Source organism: Arvicola amphibius, chromosome 4, assembly GCF_903992535.2.
Source record: "Arvicola amphibius chromosome 4, mArvAmp1.2, whole genome shotgun sequence".
NCBI classification, from domain to species: domain Eukaryota; kingdom Metazoa; phylum Chordata; class Mammalia; order Rodentia; family Cricetidae; genus Arvicola; species Arvicola amphibius.
The window spans coordinates 18,848,719-18,871,618 of record NC_052050.1 but is presented as its reverse complement, the minus strand read 5'-3'; the positions used below and the strand labels follow the sequence as shown (position 1 = coordinate 18,871,618).

At 38.1% G+C, this 22,900-nt stretch overlaps 1 protein-coding gene across 1 annotated transcript; it reads left to right on the top strand.

Moving 5' to 3' along the window:
• Positions 1-234: 234 nt before the first annotated feature.
• Positions 235-19,021, top strand: Meioc (meiosis specific with coiled-coil domain). The gene is given in 15 exon segments (XM_038324676.1): positions 235-300; positions 582-716; positions 5,650-5,807; positions 9,231-9,335; positions 11,452-12,124; positions 12,126-12,192; positions 12,195-12,236; positions 12,239-13,323; positions 13,953-14,087; positions 17,811-17,876; positions 17,878-17,898; positions 17,900-17,996; positions 18,793-18,863; positions 18,865-18,954; positions 18,956-19,021. Coding segments are annotated over 15 exon segments (2,877 nt in total).
• The last annotated feature ends 3,879 nt before the right edge of the window (positions 19,022-22,900 follow it).

The window sequence follows — 22,900 nt, the reverse complement described above, 5'->3', positions numbered from 1 at the left end:
GGGCCTCCTAGGCGTGGGCTGGGCGGGGCGCCGGCGGCCGGTGCCTAGTCGCGAGCCGGGGACAGCAATGTAACGGCTCCTCGCCCGTCGCACCCTCTCGGCCCCCCCAGCCACAGAGCGGCTCCAGGCGGCGCCGAGGTGGGGTGCGGGCTGAGGGAGCCGGGCCTTGACGTCCTCCCTCATCCCCATCCCCTCCGGAGCTGGAGCTCGTCCAGGAGGAACCGGGGGGCCCTCATGGAGGTGAGCTCCGGAGACACCTGCCGGCCCCGTCACCCCCAAGGCCTGAGGGAGGGACCTGAGGTAACCGGCGGGGCTTCGAGGATGGCGCCCGGGAGCGACGCTGAGGAGATGGCCGGTGGCGGGTGGGGAGGCGGGCCTCTCGGCGACGCCACAGCCTGGCTAGCTGTGGCTTCGAGGCACTGTGGCCCCGCGGCAACTGGCGCCTGTCAGAGCCGTCGAGGGGCGGCCTCTGGGAGTTGGTGTGCAGCGGGGCGGAGGGACGAGGAGAGCCGGGGACCCCCGAGTCAGGGTCCCCTCAGGACCTGCTCGGCGGTGACCTCGTGTTTCCTTGTCCCGAACAGCCGAAGGTGGCGTTCCGGGGAGGTGCGAACCGGTGCTGGAACCTGAGCGTGGACACCAGCAGTCGGCTGTCCGACGTGTTCAACAGCATGATGCTGACGGGCTCCACGTCCTTCTACGACTGCTACAAACCCCAGGTCCATGACCAGACCCGACGCCTGCCCTCCCTGACCATCCCTGCCCTTCCCTGTCCCTCCCCCCCCCTGCCCGTCCCTGCCCCTCCCCTCCCGTCCCGGTCCTTTTTTTTTCTTCGAGACAGGGTTTCTCTGTAGCTTTGGAGCCTCTCCTGGAACTAGCTCTTGTGGACCAGGCTGGCCTTGAATTCACAGAGATCCGCCTGCCTCTGCCTCCCGAGTGCTGGGATTAAAGGCGTGCGCCACCACCGCCCTCCCCTCCCTGTCCTTGCCCGTCCCTCTCCCCCCCCCCCCACGTTAGTGCTCTAGCTCAAACCCAGGACCTGGTACATCCAAGCTACAACTCCAGTCCGGTATAGGTTGAAAAAGTTGAACAGAATCAGCTGGGGGAAACTTTTTTCTTTTAATATTTTAAAAATTACATTTATAGCCGGGCGGTGGTGGCGCACGCCTTTAATCCCAGCACTCGGGAGGCAGAGGCAGGCGGATCTCTGTGAGTTCGAGGCCAGCCTGGTCTACAAGAGCTAGTTCCAGGACAGGCTCTAAAAAAGCTGCAGAGAAACCCTGTCTCGAAAAACAAAAAAAAAAAAAAAAAAAAAAAAAATTACATTTATATTAACCTATATAGAACCCAAATTTTTAAAATTACATTTTTGGGGGGCCGGGGGACGGAAACGTGCCATGGCATACCTGTGGAGGTCAGAGAACTTTTCAGAGACTTCTTGCCTTCCATTATGTGGGTCCCGGGCTTTGAACTGAGGTCCTCAGAAATAGCAGCAAATACTACAGCCCCCTCCCCAAAGCCATCTAACTGGTTAAAAGGAAAACATTTTAAATAGAGTTTGCATAATACACAGCTGGCTTTGGAAATAAGAGGATTTTTTTTTTTAATTTTGAAAATTTTGTTATGTATGATAGCTTTTCCAGCATGTATGTCAGCGCACCACCTCCGGAGACCAGAAGAGGGCGTCAGATCACCTGAAATGTATGCCGCCATTGGAAGAGCAGCCAGTGCTCTTACCACTGAGTCATCTTTTCAGCCCAAGAAAACATTTTCCTTTCCTTTCCTTTCCTTTCCTTTCCTTTCCTTTCCTTTCCTTTCCTTTCCTTTCCTTTCCTTTCCTTTCCTTTCCTTTCCTTTTTTCCTTTTTCCTCGTTTGTTTGTTTGTTTTGTTTTAAATAAGAGCTCAAGTCCAGGACATGGCACTTGCTATGTACTGTACATCAGAGCTACAAGTTTTGTCCCATATATGTTGAAAAAGCTCCACATGGAAACAGGGTTTTGTTTTTAATTTTTTATTACATCTATATTGTCCTATATAGAACCCAAATATTTTAAATTAGATTTTTTTGTGTGTGTGTGTGTGACAGAAATATACCATAGCATACACGTGGAGATCAGAGGACTTTTTATTTTATGCATTTCGCCTGCATATATGCCTGTGTGAAACTGTTGGATCCACTGGAACTTCAGTTGTACATAGTTGTGAGCTGTGGAATCTGACTTGAACCTAGCTTCCTTGGATGAGCAGCCAGTGCTCATAACTGTTGAGCCATCTCTCCAGTCCCCTAAGAAAAGATTTTTCATTGGCTCATTTTCATCCTGTCCTTAATATAACATATCAGTAATGTAAGAAAATTCATGCTTATTTAATAAGAAGATAATATTTTTTTATAGTAAGCTTTTATTGTAAGCACTTTTTTAGTTTTTAGTTTCAAACAATTAAAATGTAAAAATTTTGTACCTTTAATTTTCTTTATTGTGTCTTTAATTATCTCACTGAAATGTGTTGTTTTGTTTTTTGTTTGTTTGTTTTGGCTTTCAAGACAGGGTTTCTCTTCTCTGTGTACCGTGGGTGTCTTGGAATGGGCTCTGTAGTCCAGACTGGCCTTGAACTCAGAGATCTGTCTCCTAAATGCTGAGATTAAAGACATGCGGTACAAGTCCTGGCAAGACAGTTTTGTTAATCAGGCATAGAATAAATTATTTTTTGTTTTGTTGCTGTTTAATGTGCATGAGTGTTTTCATCTGCATGTGTGTATGTGCACAACGTGCTTGTCTGTGGAGGCCAGATGAGGACTGCATCCCTGAAATTGGAGTTACAGAAGGTTGTGAGCCACCATGTGGGTGCTGAGGGTTGAACTGGGTCCTCTCCAAGAGCAACAAGTACTCTTTTTTTTTTTTTTTTTTTTTTTTTTTTTTTTTGGTTTTTCGAGACAGGGTTTCTCTGTAGCTTTGGAGCCTGTCCTGGAACTAGCTCTTGTAGACCAGGCTGGTCTCGAACTCACAGAGATCCGCTTGCCTCTGCCTCCCGAGTGCTGGGATTAAAGGCGTGCGCCAGCAACAAGTACTCTTAACTGTTGAGACATCTCTCTTGGCCCCTGCAAGTTCTCTTTATTTTGTCGTTTTTTTTCCCTCGAAACTGAGGACTGAACCCAGGGCCTTGAGCATGCTAGGCAAGCGCTCTACCACTGAGCTAAATCCCCAAACTGAAGTTCTCTTTATTTGAAAATTTTTAAGCAGGTCATCAATATTGATATACTTTGTTATAACAATACATAGAAATAATTTAATCTGAATTATAACTTACTATAATATATCGATTTGCAGGTTGGGAAATTGAAGCTCAGTAGCTTGCTTTATGCCTTATATAGAACCTGGATCTTAGCCGGGCTGTGGTGGCGCACGCCTTTAATCCCAGCACTCGGGAGGCAGAGGCAGGCGGATCTCTGTGAGTTCGAGACCAGCCTGGTCTACAAGAGCTAGTTCCAGGACAGGCTCTAAAGATGCAGAGAAACCCTGTCTCGAAAAACCAAAAAAAAAAAAAAAAAAAAAAACCTGGATCTTTTTTTTTCTCTCCTTTTTCTTTCTTTTTTTTTAAAAATTATTTATTCTGTATACACATGCCAGAAGAGGGCACCAGATCTCATTATAGATGGTTGTGAGCCACCATGTGGTTGCTGGGAATTAAACTCAGGACCTCTGGAAAAACAGTCAGTGCTCTTACCCTCTGAGCCATCTTTCCAGCCCTTTTTTTTTCTCTTTTAAAATCGTCTCATAACTCAGGCTGGCCTTTAACTCACCATGTAGCTGTATATGACAGTGCACTTTTGATCTTCCTGTCTCCACTTCTCCAGAGGTGAGAGTATAGGTATGGATGGCCACCATACCCAGGTTAAGTGATGCTGGCTTTAATCCATTTAATTATTTATATGAAGTATATAAGCAATTAACATTTATCCAAATATTTAAATATTACCAAACTTTCATAAATATTTTAACAGAAAAGATTCCATATATTTCCCACTATATTATTTTAGTTGATGGTTTTTATCAAAAAGTAGTACTTGGGCTGGGGTTATAGCTTAGTTGGTAGAGTGCTTGCCTAGCACACACAGAGATCTGAGTGTGATACCTAGCACAGCATAAACTGGGTATGGTGGTATAGACGTATAGTCCTCATGCTGGAAAGGTGAGAATGAATGAGCAGACATTCAAGGTCATCTTGAGTTTTTCAGTTTTCAGTCTGATACTGACCAGGTTTGTCTTGAACTCATATAGTTTGTGCTAACCTTGAACTAATCCTCCTGCTTCCATCTCACAGATGCTGGGAGTGCAGATGAGTGTCATTACACCCAGCTGCTTGTGTTTCCTTCTGATTGTAGTAATAGCTTTAAAATTTCCAAGAGACATATTTATCTTTTTATTATTTATTTTACAATATCTCTTGGAAATACAGAGTAGGTTCAAAATTTAATAGTTGTGGAAAAGGACCTTGGTTAGGAGTAGGTGAGCTATTTTCTTGACTCAATTTCTTTGTTTTAAAATAGAGAAGCCAGGTGGGGCTGTGCCTGTAATCCCAGTGTTTGGGAATCAGAGACAGGAGGATTGCTGTGAGTTCAAGGCTATAAAGTGAGTTCCAAACCAGCCTGAGCTACAGAGTAAGACCCTATCTCAACAACAACAAAGAGATATTTATTTCCTAAGTTGACTAACCAAAATAATGTATGTGGAATTTATATAAAAATTAGAGTTTTAAATAGTTGTATCTTTTCCATTGAATAAATTTTGTAAAGCTCTGCATGGTGATGCACTCTTATACCAGATCTTGAGAGATGAAGGAAGGAAGACCAAAAATTTTAGGTCATTTTTGGTGAGTTCAAGGCCAGTCTGGACTACATGAGACCCTATCTAGGAAAAAAAGTGAATTTTGTGTATAATTTACTTAAAATAATACTACTATCTATGCAAAGTCTTCTGTGTTTATAATATTAGATCTACAGCATTTATAGCTATCAATAGGTTGTTGCAAAGAGAAAGACACCTAAAGGAATGTCTACTTCTCTTTTCTAACTTAAAATAACATTTATATTAAAATTATTATATATGATGTGTACATGTGAGTATAAATGCACACATTCTATGGCACACTTATAGAGGTCAGAGGACAACTTTTGGAGTTGTGTTCTTCCCTTGTGGGTTCCAGATATAGAACTCAGTCAGCAGGGTTTCAAGGACAAGCACTTTTACCCTCTGAACCATCGTACCTGCCGATCCCCTTGTTTCTAATATAAGAGAGCTATTAATGGAGACTTGACGTATCTTTAGTTTAACAAAAGCTCTAGCTAGATCTGATCAATAACTTTTTGTACATAAAATTTATTGCAACACAAACATGTTCATTTGTTTACATACTGTCTGTAGTTGCTCAGCATCAGTGCGGTAGCGGAGTTGAGGCATTTCAGTCTACTGTAATAGCCATCAAGGGTTTATGTTCCAGCTTTTGGCAGAGTTCCTGAGTAGCTAAAATAATTATGTTCTAGAGTTGAATGTTGTAATGCCTGCATTATTATGTTTTCTTATTATTTTCCTAATACTCTCTAATAAATGAAATTTTGATCTCTCTGATGTACAAAAATTTCTTTAAAATTTTAGAATGAAGACAATGTAGACCTAAGACAGAGCTGCACTCCACTCTGCTCATCAACAGAGCACGCGAGCTCCATAGACTCCTCACTCTTCTACGCGCCGTGGTCTACTTACGGAGACGATATTAAACAACCTTCTAGTTCTCAGATCAGTGTAAAGAACAGGTAAATATGAATAGTTTTCTCAGGCTAAATGGTTGGGTTTTTTTTAAAGTATGATTTCACAATGATAAAAGTATATTGGATTTCTCTCTTTTCTATTTTAATATAGTGGGAATATAATTTTATCTTCAAAGTTTTAAGAAAGCTTAAACTAGGTAGTTATTTGTGTATAGTTTTTAGTTAATGTTTTTAGACAGTGGTTCATTACTTATTTGTTGTCCTTCTGCCTCTACCTCTTGAGTGCTGGGATTGTGGCAATACTTAGTCTCAAATTTCTTTAAAAAGATTTTTAGATTATTTTCTGTGTATAGGTGTTTTGTTTGCATGTATGTCTGTGTGCCATGTGTGTACCTGTTGCACACAGACGGGGTGTTGAATCCTATGAACTGAAGTTATGGTTGCTTGTGAGTCACCACGTGGGTGCTGATAACTAAACCTGAGTCCTCTATAAGAGCAACAGTATTCTTCAGCACTGAACCACTTCTCAGACCCCAAAGCACAGGTTAGGTTCTTCTTTCTAAAGATAATATTTTTAATATTTAAGAAATGTGTTTGTAGGTGCACCCATGTATGGTATGTGTGTATGCACACACACACACACACACATAGAAGTCTGAGGACAATTTGAGAGAGTTGGTTCTCTTTTTCTACCATGCAGGCCCCAGGGATTGAGCTCAGGTATTTAGGCTTTGTGGTAAGCACTTTTTCCCACTGAGCCATCTTGCCAACCCTAAATATAATTAAACTTAAAATGTTTAGGGTTAGGGAACTGGAGAGATGGCTCAGTTGTTGCACTGGCTGATCTTCCAGTGGTTCTGAGTTCAGTTCCCAGCAACCATCTGTAATGAATGGGGGCTGATGCTGTCTTCTGGAATGCAGGCATACATGCAGATAAAGCATTTATACTCATAAAATCCTTACATAAATATAAATGTTTAAATATTTAGATCTAATTTTTATCCAATTTTAAGTTTTCACTAATTTTCTTTATACAAGTAGTGTTTTATGCAATATGAAACTTTTTTTTCTTTTTTTCCTTTTTTTGATTTTTCGAGACAGGGTTTCTCTGCAGCTTTTTTAGAGCCTGTCCTGGAACTAGCTCTTGTAGACCAGGCTGGCCTCAAACTCACAGAGATCCGCCTGCCTCTGCCTCCCGAGTGCTGGGATTAAAGGCGTGCACCACCACCGCCTGGCGCAATATGAAACTTTTAAAGTATTATCTATCCTGCAAACAATAAGAGCTTACTACATGCCAAATATTCATTTACTTGGGGAAAATAGAACTAATACAGTAAATATTATTCTTGTCTTTTTAATCTTGCAAGTAATTAAGATAACAACAATAATAACATACCAGGGACTTTCAAGTGAAGATTAAAAAAGAGAGTGAGGCCAAGTGTGGTGGTACTTGCCTTTAATCCTTGAACTCTGGGTTCAAGGACAGTCTGGTATTCATATATATATGCATGTGTGTGTATACACATATAAGTGTGTATGTATGTATGGGCTAGAGAGATATATCAGTCATTAAAGGCTAGGCTCACAATCAAAAATATAAAATATATAGAAACTTAAATATATAACATTACAGAAAGCTGTTAGAAGGATCAGATTAGGAGTGATGTTTTACATTTATTTTAATTACATATGAGAGAGCTGTTAATGGAGGTTTGATGCATCTTCAGTTTAAGAAGGAAGCAGACATTTGTTGAATCCTACTAATTAAAAACATTGAAAAATTAAAACTATAGGTAATGAAATATTAGACTATATAATACACAATTCTTCAATAATAATTGAAGTTAATAGATAATAGATACCATTAAAAAATTCAAGGGCCAGGTGTTGTGGCACAGTCCTTAAATCCCAGCACTTGGGAGGCAGAGATAGGCAGATTTCTATGAGTTCAAGGCCAACCTGGTCTACATAGTGAGCTCCAGAAAAGCCAGAGCTACAGTGATGTACATGTGAGAGAGAGAGAGAGAGAGAGAGAGAGAGAGAGAGAGAGAGAGAGAGAGAGAGAATTCAAACTTCTCAGAAATTTGTGTTAAAGAAAAGTGAAACAAGGACAGGCTCCAAAGCCACAGAGAAACCCTGTCTTGAAAACCAAAAATAAATAAATAAACACATAAATAAATAAATAAATAAATAAATAAATAAATAAATAAAATAGAAAAAGAAAAGTGAAACATTATCTTGACCAATCTGTCTTTTCTTCCACGATGATAAATATTAATGGTTTGGCAAATATTAAATCAGAAATTTTCTAGATCTTATATACAAAGAAAATTTCATATTGAATCTTTATAAATTAACATTGTATATATAAATTAATACTGTATAGTGGAAAAAGTATTGGACTTGATGGCACTAGTGTTTTTTCAGTTTGTAAGTCACATACTCTTGTAATACAATTTTTTTTTTTGGTTTTTTGAGACAGGGTTTCTCTGTGGCTTTGGAGCCTGTCCTGGAACTAGCTCTTGTAGACCAGGCTGGCCTCGAACTCACAGAGATCCGTCTGCCTCTGCCTCCCGAGTGCTGGGATTAAAGGCGTGCGCCACCACCGCCCAGCTTATAATTTTAATACTTAAAATGATTATCCATTCAACAGATAACTAGATGATTACTAATGTTTACCTTTCTCAATTAAATATTTTAGTGTTAGCCAAATACATTTTTAATTCTAAAATATCCCACCAATCTGAAGTGTTAGAAAGAAAAATATATTATCTCTTGTTGGTTCAGGCAGGTTACCTAAGCTGGCCTCAAACAACAGTTTTTGTTGTTTTCTTTCTGAGACCCTGTCTCTACATAATGCTGTCTGTCCTGGAGTTACTATGTAGACCAGACTGGGCTTGAAGTCATAGATATCTGCCTGCCTCCACCACCAGAGTGCTGGCATTGAAGCAGTGTGCCACTAGCTCATCTTTATTTAGTTTTCAAATAACAAATAAAAAAACTGAAGAGGTTTAGAATGATGTATAATTGAACTAGACATACTTGCAGGTGTGGTACTAAGCATTTTTTTTAACACTCTAAGTCAGAAATTTGTGTCTTGGTCACTTTAAGTTAATAGCATGTGTTATAGAGAAATGAAAAATAAATGTTATGTAAGCTAGACATAGGATTTGGAATGGAGAAATATTTATGTGTACTAGATAATATAGTAAACTTAGAAAATGTTCTTGTCTTTTCCTTGTTTGAAATGATATATAGAGTGATTCTAAATATCTTAGAGGAAAGATGATAAGAGGGGATGGGAATGTAGCTCAGGATTAGAATACTTGTCTAGCATGAATGAGGTCCTGGTTTGATCTTTAGCACCATGAAAGAAAAATGAATAAAAAAGAAAAAGAATGGAATATGTATGGAAGGAGAAATTGATTTTAATAAATAAGATAGTTTACATATGATATTCATTTTTAGGATTCAGACCGAAAGAAATGACTATGGCAGTGAAACAGACTTATATGGACTTGTGTCTAACATTTTGGAAGAACAGGATAAGTCACAGCCATATTTTGCTGAAGGGTTAGTATATAAGCTTTATAGTGTATAATTAACTTTTTCATTGACATATACTAGGTTACCTTCTTGTTTAACATTTATTTTTATTTAACAGTGAATTATAGAATAGTAGGTATTTTAAAGTATTTGTTTCTAGGAACCTTGATTTTGCTGAAGAACTTTCCATACAACTGAAAGTTCAGTCTAATATTTTATTTGCTTAAGAACGTTGATTTGAAAAAATACTCTTGCATAATTCATAGTTATTTCCCTTGAGTTCATGAGCTAAAGCTTGGCTTCAGAACATAAGTTCCAAGAGGCTTTAAACTTAGACCTTGAAGGATAAAACTCAGTGCAGAAATACATACAGATTTTATTCATGCAGTAGAGGATTTAAAATGTTTTAATTGTTTTAAGTTTTAAATGGATGGGTACCCAAGTGCCCTATTAATAAATAAAAAAATATTCCATACATGTGTAACCAGTTGAAATACTTAGGTTCAAAAATATTTTAAGCAAAACACATCTTTTTTCATTAAAAATTTAAAAACACACTTTTGAATTATATAATAATCTATTCAAAGGAAAAACTTACTATCTGCTTAGTTTAAGCAATTCACGTAAGACCCTAAAGTCCACCTCAGACCTTGGTTAATGACTTTTAGAAAAGTGTGGTGAAGATATTAAAATTAAAACGCATATACTCGTGCACTGCTTAATGATGGTGACAGGTTCCAAGAAATGCATCATTAAACTATTTCACTGTCACGGGAACAACCCTTACCCAAAGCTAAATGGTATAGGCCAACCATTCAGTGTAACTTCTTGCTGTAGTCAAAAGACACAGTAACTGTGAAGTCATCTGAGTGGGTGCACATGCCTGTAATCTCAGTTTGGGCTGAAGCAGTACAATCCAGAGTAGGAGGCCATCCTGGGCTACCTAGAGGGTTTGAGTATTTGAAGTTGACTTTGGCTGTATAACAAGACACTGTCTACAAATATACAAACAAAAGTCAAAGAGAGATGAGAGATGGTATAACCATAAAATACATAGAGCTGCTGCTTGTGTAATGACCATTTTACAGTTAATTTATTTTTTTAAATAAAAGACATTAAAAATATAGAGAGGCTGGAAAGATGCCACGGTGGTTAAGAGTACTTGCTGTTCTTCCAACGAATCTAAGTTCATTCTTCAGCACCCATGTGAGATGGTTCATAACCTTTTGTATCTCCAGCTTTAAAGGATTTAATGCCTTTGGCCTCTGAGGAAACAACACACATGGACATACATACCCACATGCAGATACATACACATAAACATAATTGAAAATAACAAAAACAAATCTGAAAAATTTAAATATACTACAGTAAGTGCATAAACTAGTAACATAGTCATTATCATCACCTAATATTATATATTACACATAACTGTGTCCTATACTATTAAACAACTGGCAGTGCAGGAAGCTTGTTTACACCAACATCACAGACATAAGTAATGACTTGTACTATGCCACTATGTTCTGTTACTACTTCACATTTATTTGACACACAACTCCTTTTTAAAAAAAGATTTATTTATTATGCATACAGTGTCTGTCTGTGTTTATTCCTGCAGGCCAGAAGATGGCACGAGATCTCATTATAGATGGTTGTGAGCCACTATGTGGTTACTGGGAAGAGCTGCCAGTGCTCTTAACTTCTAAGCCATCTCTCCAGCCCCTGGCACACAACTCTTAGAGCAGATAGCACATTCCATATGATTGACTTGTTTGGAAGCAGTGATGGTTTATAAGAAAAGGTTGGGGGGGGGCGCTGGAGAGATGACTCAGTGGTTAAGAGCACTGGCTGCTCATCCAGAGGTCTTGAGTTCAATTCCCAGCAACCACATGGTGGCTCACGGTTGTGTATGAGATCTGGTGCCCTCTTCTGACCTGCAGGCATCCATGCAGACAGAACCCTATATACATAATAAGTCTTTAAAAAAGAAAAAAAAAAGAAAAGGTTGGGAAAGATGGGTGGTGTCGGGTAAGAGAAATGGTTTTTGTTTTGTTTTGTTTTTTGAATCTTCCCTAATGTTTCCAGAGGAAATAAAATCTCTAAGACTTAAATTGTAATTAAATGTGTTTACTTGTTCTAGGACCTGCTCCTCCAATTTAAAGTCAGTATGGCCAATGAACACAAGCAGATTTGTAGATCACCATGACCTCTTAACAGAAACCAAAAGGCCAATAGATACAACTATCTCTCAGCAAGCTTTTTATAGTGGTGAATCTGTGTCAGCAGTGGAAAAGCAATACTTGCATAATAATAATCTCACACCACAACAAAAAATAGATGAACTTTATCATGGATATACCGGTTTAGACCTTGAAGAACAATGGTTGTACCTCTCAAGAAGTGATCATTCTAATTGTTACAATATTCAGACAAATGATACAGTTAAGGCAACTTTCCAAGAATATCCATTTATCAAAAACTGTTTTACACCACAAACAGGTCTGTCTGATATCATGAAAGAATCAGGAATTGATACTTACTCTTATGGAAGAGAGAAAATATGTACTAAAGGTCTTGAAACACCATTACAATATAAAAGGGCAGAGATATTTCTTTCCCAATTCAATAGATATAATGAAAATGCTGATTATTGTAGATACCCAGAATATGCTCATCCTAATAAGGCAAAGCTTAACAAATGTTCAAATTTTAGTGTTCAAGATGGTAAAAAATTAGCCAATGGTACACCTGAAACACCAACTGTGGAAGCAGATGCCTATACAAAGTTATTTCAAGTTAAACCAGCAAATCAGAAAAAAAATGGAGGAGACAATACCTGACCAACAGAATTTTTCATTTCCGAAAACAACACCACATCTGACAGAAAACAGTTTGCAAAGGAAGCAGCATTCACTGCTGATTTTGGCTAAAATCAGAATATGGACTAAAGCCTCACACAGCTTGTCCAGCTAATAATGATTTTGGTAATGTCACTGAAAAACAACAGTTTGCTAAGCCTGATCCTCTAAACTCTGAATATTTTAAATCAGTGAATTTATTCTCAAATTCAGCAACATCTTCAGGAGGTATCAGCTTAAACAGACCAACTTGGATGAATGTTCAAACAAAAAATAACCTTCCTATTCCTTATCGAAATCAAGGTAACTTGATGAAATTAAATAGTCATTTAAGTGCAGCTTCAAAAGGTTCTAGCCATTCTTCAGATTTCCCCCAACTATCATCTACAAATTTAACCTCAAATAACAATTTATTTCAGAAGTATTGCCAAGAAAACCCTTCAGCATTTTCTAGTTTTGATTTTAGTTACAATGGTGCAGAAAGAATTCAATCTGTGAATCACATGGAAGGACTAACAAAAACTGGAGAAGACAATCTCTTTGAATCGGTTACAGAGAAAAAAATAAAGCAGCCGAATGGATTTTGTGATAGCTATTCAGCGTCACAGTACGGGATAATAGAAAATGTAAACAAGCATAATTTTCAAGCCAAGCCCCAAAGTGGACATTATGATCCTGAAGACATCCCAAAGCATTTTGATGGGTTACCACAAAATGCATATCAAGATCTGTTAGAGTCACAGGGTCATTTTAATAGCCACAGACAAGGAAGTGGAGACAGCAATATAAATAGCCGTGTGAATCGCACACAGGCCTCATGCTTTTCTAATAATTATATGATGGGAGATTTACAACATAATCAGGGGTTTCAACAACTTGGTTCAAATGGGTTTCCCCTAAGATCTACCCACCCATTTGGCCACTCAGTTGTTCCACTGTTGGATTCCTATGATTTGTTTTCTTATGATGACTTAAGCCATTTATATCCTTATTTTAATGATATGATGTATGGTGATAATTCCTTTTCTGGTTTTGTGCCAACGTTTGGATTTCAAAGACCAATTAAAACCCGCAGTGGACCAGCTAGTGAACTTCATATTCGTCTAGAAGAGTGCTATGAACAGTGGAGAGCATTGGAAAAAGAGAGGAAAAAGGTAACACAGAACTATTCATGTAGAAGTAACAGTACGTTCCATCTGCTTGTCTTTGTTTACCCCAGTGTGGTCTAAGAGTATTCATTTCTAAGCTGAATTCTGTGATGTATTTAAATTATATCATCGATGTAAGGACTTAGCTAGGTCATTTAAAGATTGAAAGATCAGGGTTTTGAAACAATCGTTATCTGAACTCTTTTAAAATTTTCTATGAAGTAGATTTTCTTTTTCAAAGTATTAAATTGTTGGAGAATATTAAAGTGTATATGAGAAAAATATTATGGTATTATTGTTTACATTTGGGTTTATCTTTTTTTGTTGTTTTATTTTTTTGAGACAGGGTTTCTCTGTGTAGCCCTGGTTGTCCTGGAACTTGCTCTGTAGACCAGTCTGGCCTCAAACACAGAGATCCTCCCTGCTTCTTCCTGTCAGGTGCTGGGATTAAAGGTGTGTGCCACCACTGCCCAGCTCAGTTTTCCATTTTCTAAGTTAGCATATGAATGTTGTTTATATTAGTTGTGTTTTGATACCAAAACAATTTTATTTAAAGGGAAAAGATTTCTGTTTCTTAGAGCGGTGAAAGATATTATCCACTTTTTAAAATCTATTATCTAAAAATTATTTTACAGACTGAATTAGCCCTTGCCAAGAATTATCCAGGAAAAAAAGTATCCAGTACTAATAATACTCCAATTCCAAGACTGACTTCCAACCCATCTAGAGTTGATCGCTTAATTGTGGATGAACTTCGAGAACAAGCCAGAGTAAGCTGTAAAACCGTCCAATAATGGTCTTTTTTTTTAATTACTTGATAAAAATTTAAAGGAGTTTAGCAAGTTAGAGTTGTGAAGGATTTTATTATCACGTTTACAGCCAGGTGTGATGGCATACATATGAAATCTCTGCATTTGGGAGGCGGAAGCAGGAGGACAAAGAGTTTAAGGCCAGCCTCAGTTATATTGAGTATGAGAACAACCTGGGCTCAAGGCAAACAAAAAACACAGTAAAATCACTTACATATAGCTGAAAAAAATTCGTGTGTGTGTGTGTGTGTGTGTGTGTGTGTGTGTGTATTGAGGCCACAGGTCCACACTGGGTGTCTTACTCAATTGCTTTTCACCTCAATTTTTTGAGTCACTGAACCTGGAGCTCACTGATTTATCTGGGCTGTTCTGTGGTGATATTTTATTTGTGCTATAGCAAAGCTTGCCTGAGGATCAGAGTGTGGAGCAGCCACTAGTTAGCCATAGAGGCCAGGCACTCGGGAGGAAGAGGTAAGTGGATCTCTGTTGAGTTCAAGACCACCCTGGGCTATAGTAGATTGATCCAGTCTCAAAGAGAAACAGAGCCAGATGGTGATGAGTCACAGGCCTTTAATCCCAGCACTAGGGAGGTGGAACCAGGAAGGGATTTGGCTGGCCAGAGAGAGGAATATGAGGCAGGAGGAGACAGGAGCTCAAGGCATTCAGTCTGAGTACTTGTAGAGACAGAATACACCATTCAGTCTGAGGATTTCGTAGAGGTAAGTGCTAGTAGTGGCTGGCTGGTTTGCTTCTCTGATCTTTCAGCTTTCACCCCCTAATATCTGACTCAAGGTTTTTATTATTAAGACCAGATAGGATTCAAGTTACATTAGTTTACTAGCAAAACTTAGGTATTCTCTTGTCTCCACTTCCTCAGCACTGGAATTACAGGTACACACCACTATGTTTGGCTTTAAAAAAATTAAAAAATAAAAATAAAAAGCAGGAGTGCTGGGGTTCTGGACTCAGGTTCTTATGCCTGCTCAGCTAGCACTTCACTGACTGAACCACCTCCCCAACACAACTCAATCCCCAATACAACTCAGGTACATTCATCTTTGGTTCTATAACTATGATGAATATTAGGGAAAAGCAAGAATAGTTCTATTTAGTCTTTTAATTTGTAATCATTTAATAAGTAATTTGAGTAGGCTAGAGATAGCTGTCTATCAGTGTCAAACACTTATCCCTAACATGTGGTCTTGAGTTTCATCCTCAGCACCATAACATAATATTTACTAATTTAAAGAATCCTACTTCTGCTGGGCAGTGGTGGTGCAAGCCCTTAATCCCAGCACTCGGGAGGCAGAGGCAGGCAGATCTCTGTGAGTTCTAGGCCAGCCTGGTCTACAAGAGCTAGTTCCAGGACAGCTAGGACTGTTGGATAGACAAACCCTGTCTTGAAAAAAAATAACAAATAATAAAAAAATTTTAGGGCTGGAGAGATGGCTCAGTGGTTAAGAGCACTGCCTGCTCTTCCAAAGGTCCTGAGTTCAATTCCCAGCAACCACATGGTGGCTCACAACTATCTGTAATAAGATCTGGTGCCCTCTTCTGGCCTGCAGGCATACATGCAGACAGAATACTGAGAATACTGTACACATAATAAATAAATAAATCTTCAAAAAAAATTTAAAAAGGGCTGGAGAGATGGCTCAATGGTTAAGAGCATCGCCTGCTCTTCCAAAGGTCCTGAGTTCAATTCCCAGCAACCACATGGTGGCTCACAACCATCTGTAATGAGGTCTGGTGCCCTCTTCTGGCCAGCAGGTATACACACAGACAGAATGTTATATACAAAATAAATAAACAAATATTTTAAAAAAAAAATTAAAAAATAATCCCACTTCAAACCCATCTTGGCAAATAATCCCAAACGGAAGAATAGTTTTAAAATCCAACACTTTAAATGTTTTAAAAAAGCATGAAAGACGGCTTAGTGTGTAAATGTGCTTAATGCCAAGGCTGATGACCTAAATTTGATCTCTAGAACCCACATGGTGAGTGGAAGAAGAGGTTATCACCTGAATTTTAACATAATGAGGTCATGCATATGTATATCCACATGTATACATAGAAAAATGTGTAGGAGCTGGAGAGGTGATTCAGTGGTTAAGAGCATGTGTTGCTCTTGCAGAAGACTCAAGTTCAGTTCACAGCACCCTCATCAGGCAGCATATCCATCAATTTCAGCAACAGGGAATTCAGTCCCCTTTTCTGCCCTCCAAGGGCACCTGCATTCACATGCACATAACCCCATGTACATGCATACACACACACACACACACACACACACACACACAAACAGATCTTTAAAAAATGTTTAAAAATTAAAAGTATGATATTTCCATAATACATTTTACTGTACATTGCTCATTACCTGCCCCATTACCTTCTTTGTCCACATTTCCCTTTAAGTAATATCTTAAATCCAGATTCCACATGATTAAAACAAATATGTCTTTCTTACCTCCATTACTCTCTTGTCCCTTCCCTATTTAGAAACATAAATTTTAGTTCACTGGAGTTTTTGCATATTTTTTTCCTTTTATCTATTTACCCCTCAAGGATCTAACCGGTGTATAATAGAAGGAAAATATTTAAGACTGGGAACAGACTTGTTAATTAGTTCCCAATGATAATTATTCTACTTACTTGATATTCACATGTTGATTAATCAAAAAGTTTTTTAATTTACATTGTTTAAATTTTGAAACATGCTAGGCATATTAAACATACTCCCCATACTAATTTAATATACCCAGTGACATTTTAGTTTTGCACATGCATGAGAGTGTGGTTTACATGCATATACATGCATATATATGTATGTATGTATGTATTTTACATCTTTTGGCCCTTATGTGGGGGTTAATATGTATGTATGTGCAAGGACCTGTAGAAGCCAGAGGTTGGTATTGAATATCTTCCTTATTCGCTCTCCATTGTATATATTGAAGCAGGGTCTCTCACTTGAACCTATAGCTCACCAGTTTGGCTAATCTAGCTAGCCAGTTTACCCAGGGGATCTTGTCTCTGTCTGTGGAGTGCTGGTATTATAGGCAGGCTGCCAAGATTTACATATGACTGTGGGGGATCTGAACTCTGGTTTTTGAACTTGTACGGCAAGCACTTTAACAGTCCATTCCCTGGTGTCATCTTTATGTTTTGTGGGGTGTTTTGTTGTTGTTGTTGTTGTGTGGTCTGTGTCTCCCCTGCTCCAGACAGGGTTTCTCCGTGTAGCCCTGGTTGTCCTTGAACTTGCTTTGTAGACTAGGCTGGCCTTGAATTTACAGAGATCAGCCTGCCTGTCTCCCAGGTGCTGGGATTAAGGTGCATGTCATCATGCCCAGCTGTAGTTGTCCCTATAACTCAAATTCTCCTTTAGGTGGTTCTTACTAACAGTGCTCTACTTATAGACTTGCCAAAAACAATATCAGATCTTACCTTTGCACAGTTGGTGACATGACTGTGTTTAATATTTATTTTTCATTATTGTTTGTTCTCAGTAATCAACTCCAACTTTTAAAACTAACATACACAAGCTAATTTCTTTCCCCTAGCATAGTGTTAGGACACAGTAAGCATCCGTATTTACTGAACGATTATTGTTGCTTTCATCTCTACTATCTTTCATTCACTAAAAGACTTGTTTGCCTATCAAAGTTTAAATGTTTCCTTCAGGTTGTGACTTTACTAGGCAAAATGGAACGTCTTCGAAGCTCTCCCCTTCATGCTAATATCTCTACCTGCACTGGATAGACACTTGGAAGTCAATTCACATTGTACAGTCACGAAGAAAGGATGAAATTGTTAATGCTTCAAATAGACAAAGACAAGGAGTGCCTAGGTGCCAAGATGACAGAGGTACAATGATTTGGGGTTTGTTTTAATTTTTATTTATTTTATGTATGACTGCTCATACATAATATGGGGCATCATATCCTATTATAGTTGTGAGTCTCCCTGTGGTTGCTGAGAATTGAACTCAGGACCTCTGAAGGGCAACCAGTGCTCTTAACTGCTGAGCCATCTCTCTAGCCCCAGAGGTACAAATGTTAATGTAAACTCTTTTGATAAAGGCAGTGAAATAATTTGAATATTAATAAAGTCATACTTGAAATTAAAAGATTGGATGCCTGCATGCCAGAAAGAGGGCACCAGATCTCTTATAGATGGTTCTGAACCATCATGTGGTTGCTGGGAATTGGAACTCAGGACCTCTGGAGGAGGATCAGTCAGTACGGTTAACCTCTAATCGCATCTCCCCAGCCCAAACAGATTGGGATTTCTAAAATTAATATTTATTTAAAAGAAACAAATTAGCAAATGATCACATTATTTATTCCCAAAGTACTTTGTTCTCTTTTGTTAATTTTATACACTTAATTATACCTGTCTTACAATACAGTCTCTTTTACCAAAACATAGTTATTGCTATACAGATAAAAGAAAGTAGTAATACTTTTAAGTATTTTAAAAAACAAAGTACTTCATTAGCTTAGCCATTACCATTTTGTAAAAAAAAAAAAAAAAAGAAAGAAAGAAGAAAAAGAAAAGAAAAGAAAAATGTTTGGTCATTTAGTAGCAACAGCATTGAGTGACTTAAGATGTAAGGGGTATTTAAGTGAATAATAAAAAATAACCTTATTTAGTTTACAGATGTTTTTTGCTCTTGCTACAGCAATAAAAGAGATGTGTGTAGCTACTCGGAAAGCACGCACTACCCTATGGTGTGGCACTGCAGATGACCTTGCCAAAAACAGCAAGTACATCGGGCCAAGCTGACATGGAAAAGGCCTTCCAAGATCTAGTAAACTGTGAAGATAAAAGTCCATGAAAGCATAAATAGTAGCAATCCAATGAACCAGAGAGGTGAAACAAATAAACATTAGGAAATGCCAGCAGAAGGAAGAGTTAAAAAGCTGATAAGTAAATGGTATCAAGATGTGCTAAAATTTTTAATGAACTTGTTGTCAAACTTTCAGTACATTAATTTTCTTTCAGATTTAAAGTTAATACTTTCAATGAAGTCTAACTTCTATTTAAAAAAAATCTGCTTGGAATGAATCAGATACAGTTTAAAAAGTGAACTCAAAGGTAAAGTTGATTACTCCAGGAGTTCTGAGTAGTCAAAGATAGCAAGTTTATTTAATTAACTATCCTCTACAGCTAAAAATTGCTTAAATCCATTCTTCAGTGCAGGTAAATGCAAATGTGAAATTCTTCTAGGAGATAAGTTTCATTTAGTTCTGCCTTAGTAAGTATAATTCCAAATAATGAGTCTAAGTGACTGTAACCCAATTATGGCTACAGTTTAGTAACCAAGACAAGTTTTGATTGGGATTTAAAGTATTTTCCTTAGTGAAACTGGATATACCTAGGAAACAAGGAAAACAAGGATAAAACCCAATATTCATGTAAAATTTAATATTTAAAATACTACCATATTTATAATTTGAAATCTTAGTGCCTAAGTATATGGAGGGAAATGCATCTGATTCTCCTAAATTAGTGATAAAAGTGCCAGTGTGAAAACCATGGCAAGTTACTGAATATAAAACCTGTTCAAATCATTAGTGTATATTCTTTAAATTTTAATTATACTATCAATTATTAAATATTTCCAATTTCAAAGTATTTAATTGAATCAAAATAAAACATTCCTTTAGCTGGATCTTTTAGACTCGATGCCTAGTAACTAAAATAATGACTCTTGTTTTAATACCCGTAGTTTGCTGTCTTGGATGAGGGTATCACGAAGTTCTAAAATGTATTTTTTAGGTTAATCTTAACTAGTTTTAGTTTTGCCAATTAGTTAGTGTATATTTTGTGTAGTTATGTTCATTTGTTTGCTTCTGTATTTTTTAAAAAGAACACTTGAAAGCTTGGCTTTTTCTGTTTATCATCACTTAATATCTTGTATTAGAACCCGAATAATTTATTCATTAATATGAAATGTTGATATTATGTGCTCAGAAGATCTTGGGTTTTAAAGTTTTCTAGCAATTGAGTTAAACTATAATATAATGTACTGATGAAATTTAATTGAAATATCCTTGACTAGAAACACTGATGTTTTTATGTTAGTGGTTTTTTCTTAGCTTTAGAAATCCTGGTATATATAATAAAAAGAAAGAGTGTAATCACACCAAATAAATTTTCTTTAGATGATGTTCGGAAGAAACTGATTGAGAATGCAGGAGTACTGTAGGGGAGAAAACATTTTGATCACTGATATGCTTAGAACTACCACAATGAATTACACTGAGGGTAGTGAAATAAACTAGACCACTCACCACAGTCACTGCATAGAAAGTGGTTAAGGTTGACATAACACGTGTTGAATGTTATGAAAACAAATATGTACTGAATTTAGTCTCTCAAGAAAAAAATAAATTACTTTGTTGAAAATATTTGGTTTCATTTTTACATTTGTGTTAATTTCTAATGTATTATTTGTCTGAAAAATCACATGAATTTCACTTAGCTGATAAGAGCTATTCTGGTTGGCCGGGCGGTGGTGGTGGCGCACGCCTTTAAATCCCAGCACTCGGGAGGGCAGAGGCAGGGGGATCTCTGTGAGTTTGAGGCCAGCCTGGTCTACAAGAGCTAGCTCCAGGACAGGCTCCAAAGCCACAGAGAAACCCAGTCTCAAAAAAAAAAAAAAAAAAAAAGAAAGAAAGAAAGAAAGAAAGAAAGAAAGAAAGAAAGCAAGCAAGCAAGCAAGCCATTCTGGTTTAAATTTTATTCTTAACACATAAGAATATTGGTAGGTGATTGTGATTCAGATAAGATTCCACTTGACCTCTTTCAAAGATGAAACTTACTTTGCCTTGCTGAATTAAAAAAAAAAAAAACAACTCTAGGGAGACCTTTACAGGACAGTAGTCACAAATGAAATAAATACTGGTCTGTTAAGAAAAACCAAACCCTGTGCTGGGGATGAAGTTCAAATGGATGAATGCTTACAGAGTACACAGGAGACCGACCCTGGGTTGCTCCTGGGCACTATATAAAACATGTGTGGTGCATGCCTGTAATCCAGCATTAGTGGGGTGAGGGCAGGAGGACCAGAAAGTCAAAGCTATCATCAGTGAGCAAAATTTTTAAGGATAGATGTTAGAACTTGAGAGAGTTGGGAGGACAAGGTAGGAGAATCAGAAGTTAAAGACCAGCCTCAGCTAAAGAACAAAAGCCTGCTGGGGCTATCCTGTCACAAGATTTCTGAAATTTTGCGATAGTGGCAGTTTCTATAGTATAGATCAGTCATCCAAAAAGTATTTAAATTACAATTTTTGTTTGTTTGTTTTTCGAGACAGGGTATCTCTATAGCTTTGGATCCTGTCCTGGAACTTGCTCTGTAGACTAGGCTGGTGTTGAACTCACAGCCTGCCTCTGCCTCCCTCAGAACAGTGATTAAAGGCATGTGCCCACGATGCCTGGCTAAATTACATTTTGTAAGAATTTTTTTAATATTACTTATTTATTTATTTATTTATTATGTATACAATATTCTGTGTATATGCCTGCAGGCCAGAAGAGGGCACCAGACCCCATTACAGATGGTTGTGAGCCACCATGTGGTTGCTGGGAATTGAACTCAGGACCTTTGGAAGAGCAGGCAGTGCTCTTACCACTGAGCCATCTCCCCAGCCCTAACTTACATTTCTTAACAGTAGCAAATTTACTGCTATGAAATAGCGATAAAAAAATACGTTATGGTCGAGGGTCAGTCAGCACATGAGGAACTGCGTTAGAGGGTTGCAGCATTACAAAGGTGAGAACCACTGTAAAGATGGCTCTTTCCCTCTGTTTCCTAGCTGTCCTGGAACCTGGCTGTTCCTAATGCTGGTATTACAGGCATGTACCAACCACTAACACACCCTGCTAGATGGTTCTTACATTTTCTAAATTGCAGCTTAAGAAAGTATTTAAAATTATCACACAAAATCTTCAGTGAAACTGGTAAAGGTGATATTCTCTAATGCAAAAGAAGTAAGTTTTTCTTTTTAAACTTGTGTGTAAGTACGCACACACATATGACAACTGTGGATGTAGGATCAGAGGACAAGCTGTGTGTCCGGATGTGGGTCCTGGAGATTAAACTCTCAGGATTGGTAGACATGCCTCATCCAATCAACTGACCTAGCCCATGTTTTTATTTTGTGATGGAGGAGAGTTATCTGTCTATGTTTCTTTCATTGGTTTAATTATAAAGAAACAACTGCCTTGGCCTTAAGAGACAGAAAATGTAGGTAGGTGGAGTAGACAGAACAGATTGTGGGAACAAGGAAGTAAGAGTGGGGGAGACGCTTCAGGCAGTCTCCATAGGGGAGTCTCCATGCTGCTCCTCTCCGAGATGGACGCAGGTTAAGATCTCTCCTGGTAAACCAACCTCGTGGGTGGCTATACAGATTACTAAATATGGGTTAAAGGAAGATGTGAGAATTAACCAATAAGAGGCTGAAACTATGGGCCAGGCAGTGTTTTAAAAAAGAATACAGTTCCGTGTAATTATTTCGGGTGTAAAAGCTAGCTGGCGGCAGGTGGCGGGACACAGCCCCGCCGCTTCCTTCTACAATTTTGCTTTGTTTTTCTTTAAAAGATTTACTTATGTGTATGTCTGTGTGTTAGTAAGCACACATAAACACATAGAATAAATGTTTTTTTTTTAATTAGATGGAGAGATCAAGGAAGACACGACACACAATTTATATGAAGTTATTTGAAAATTACGTTAATCCACCAGGCAGTGGTGGTGCACGCTTTTA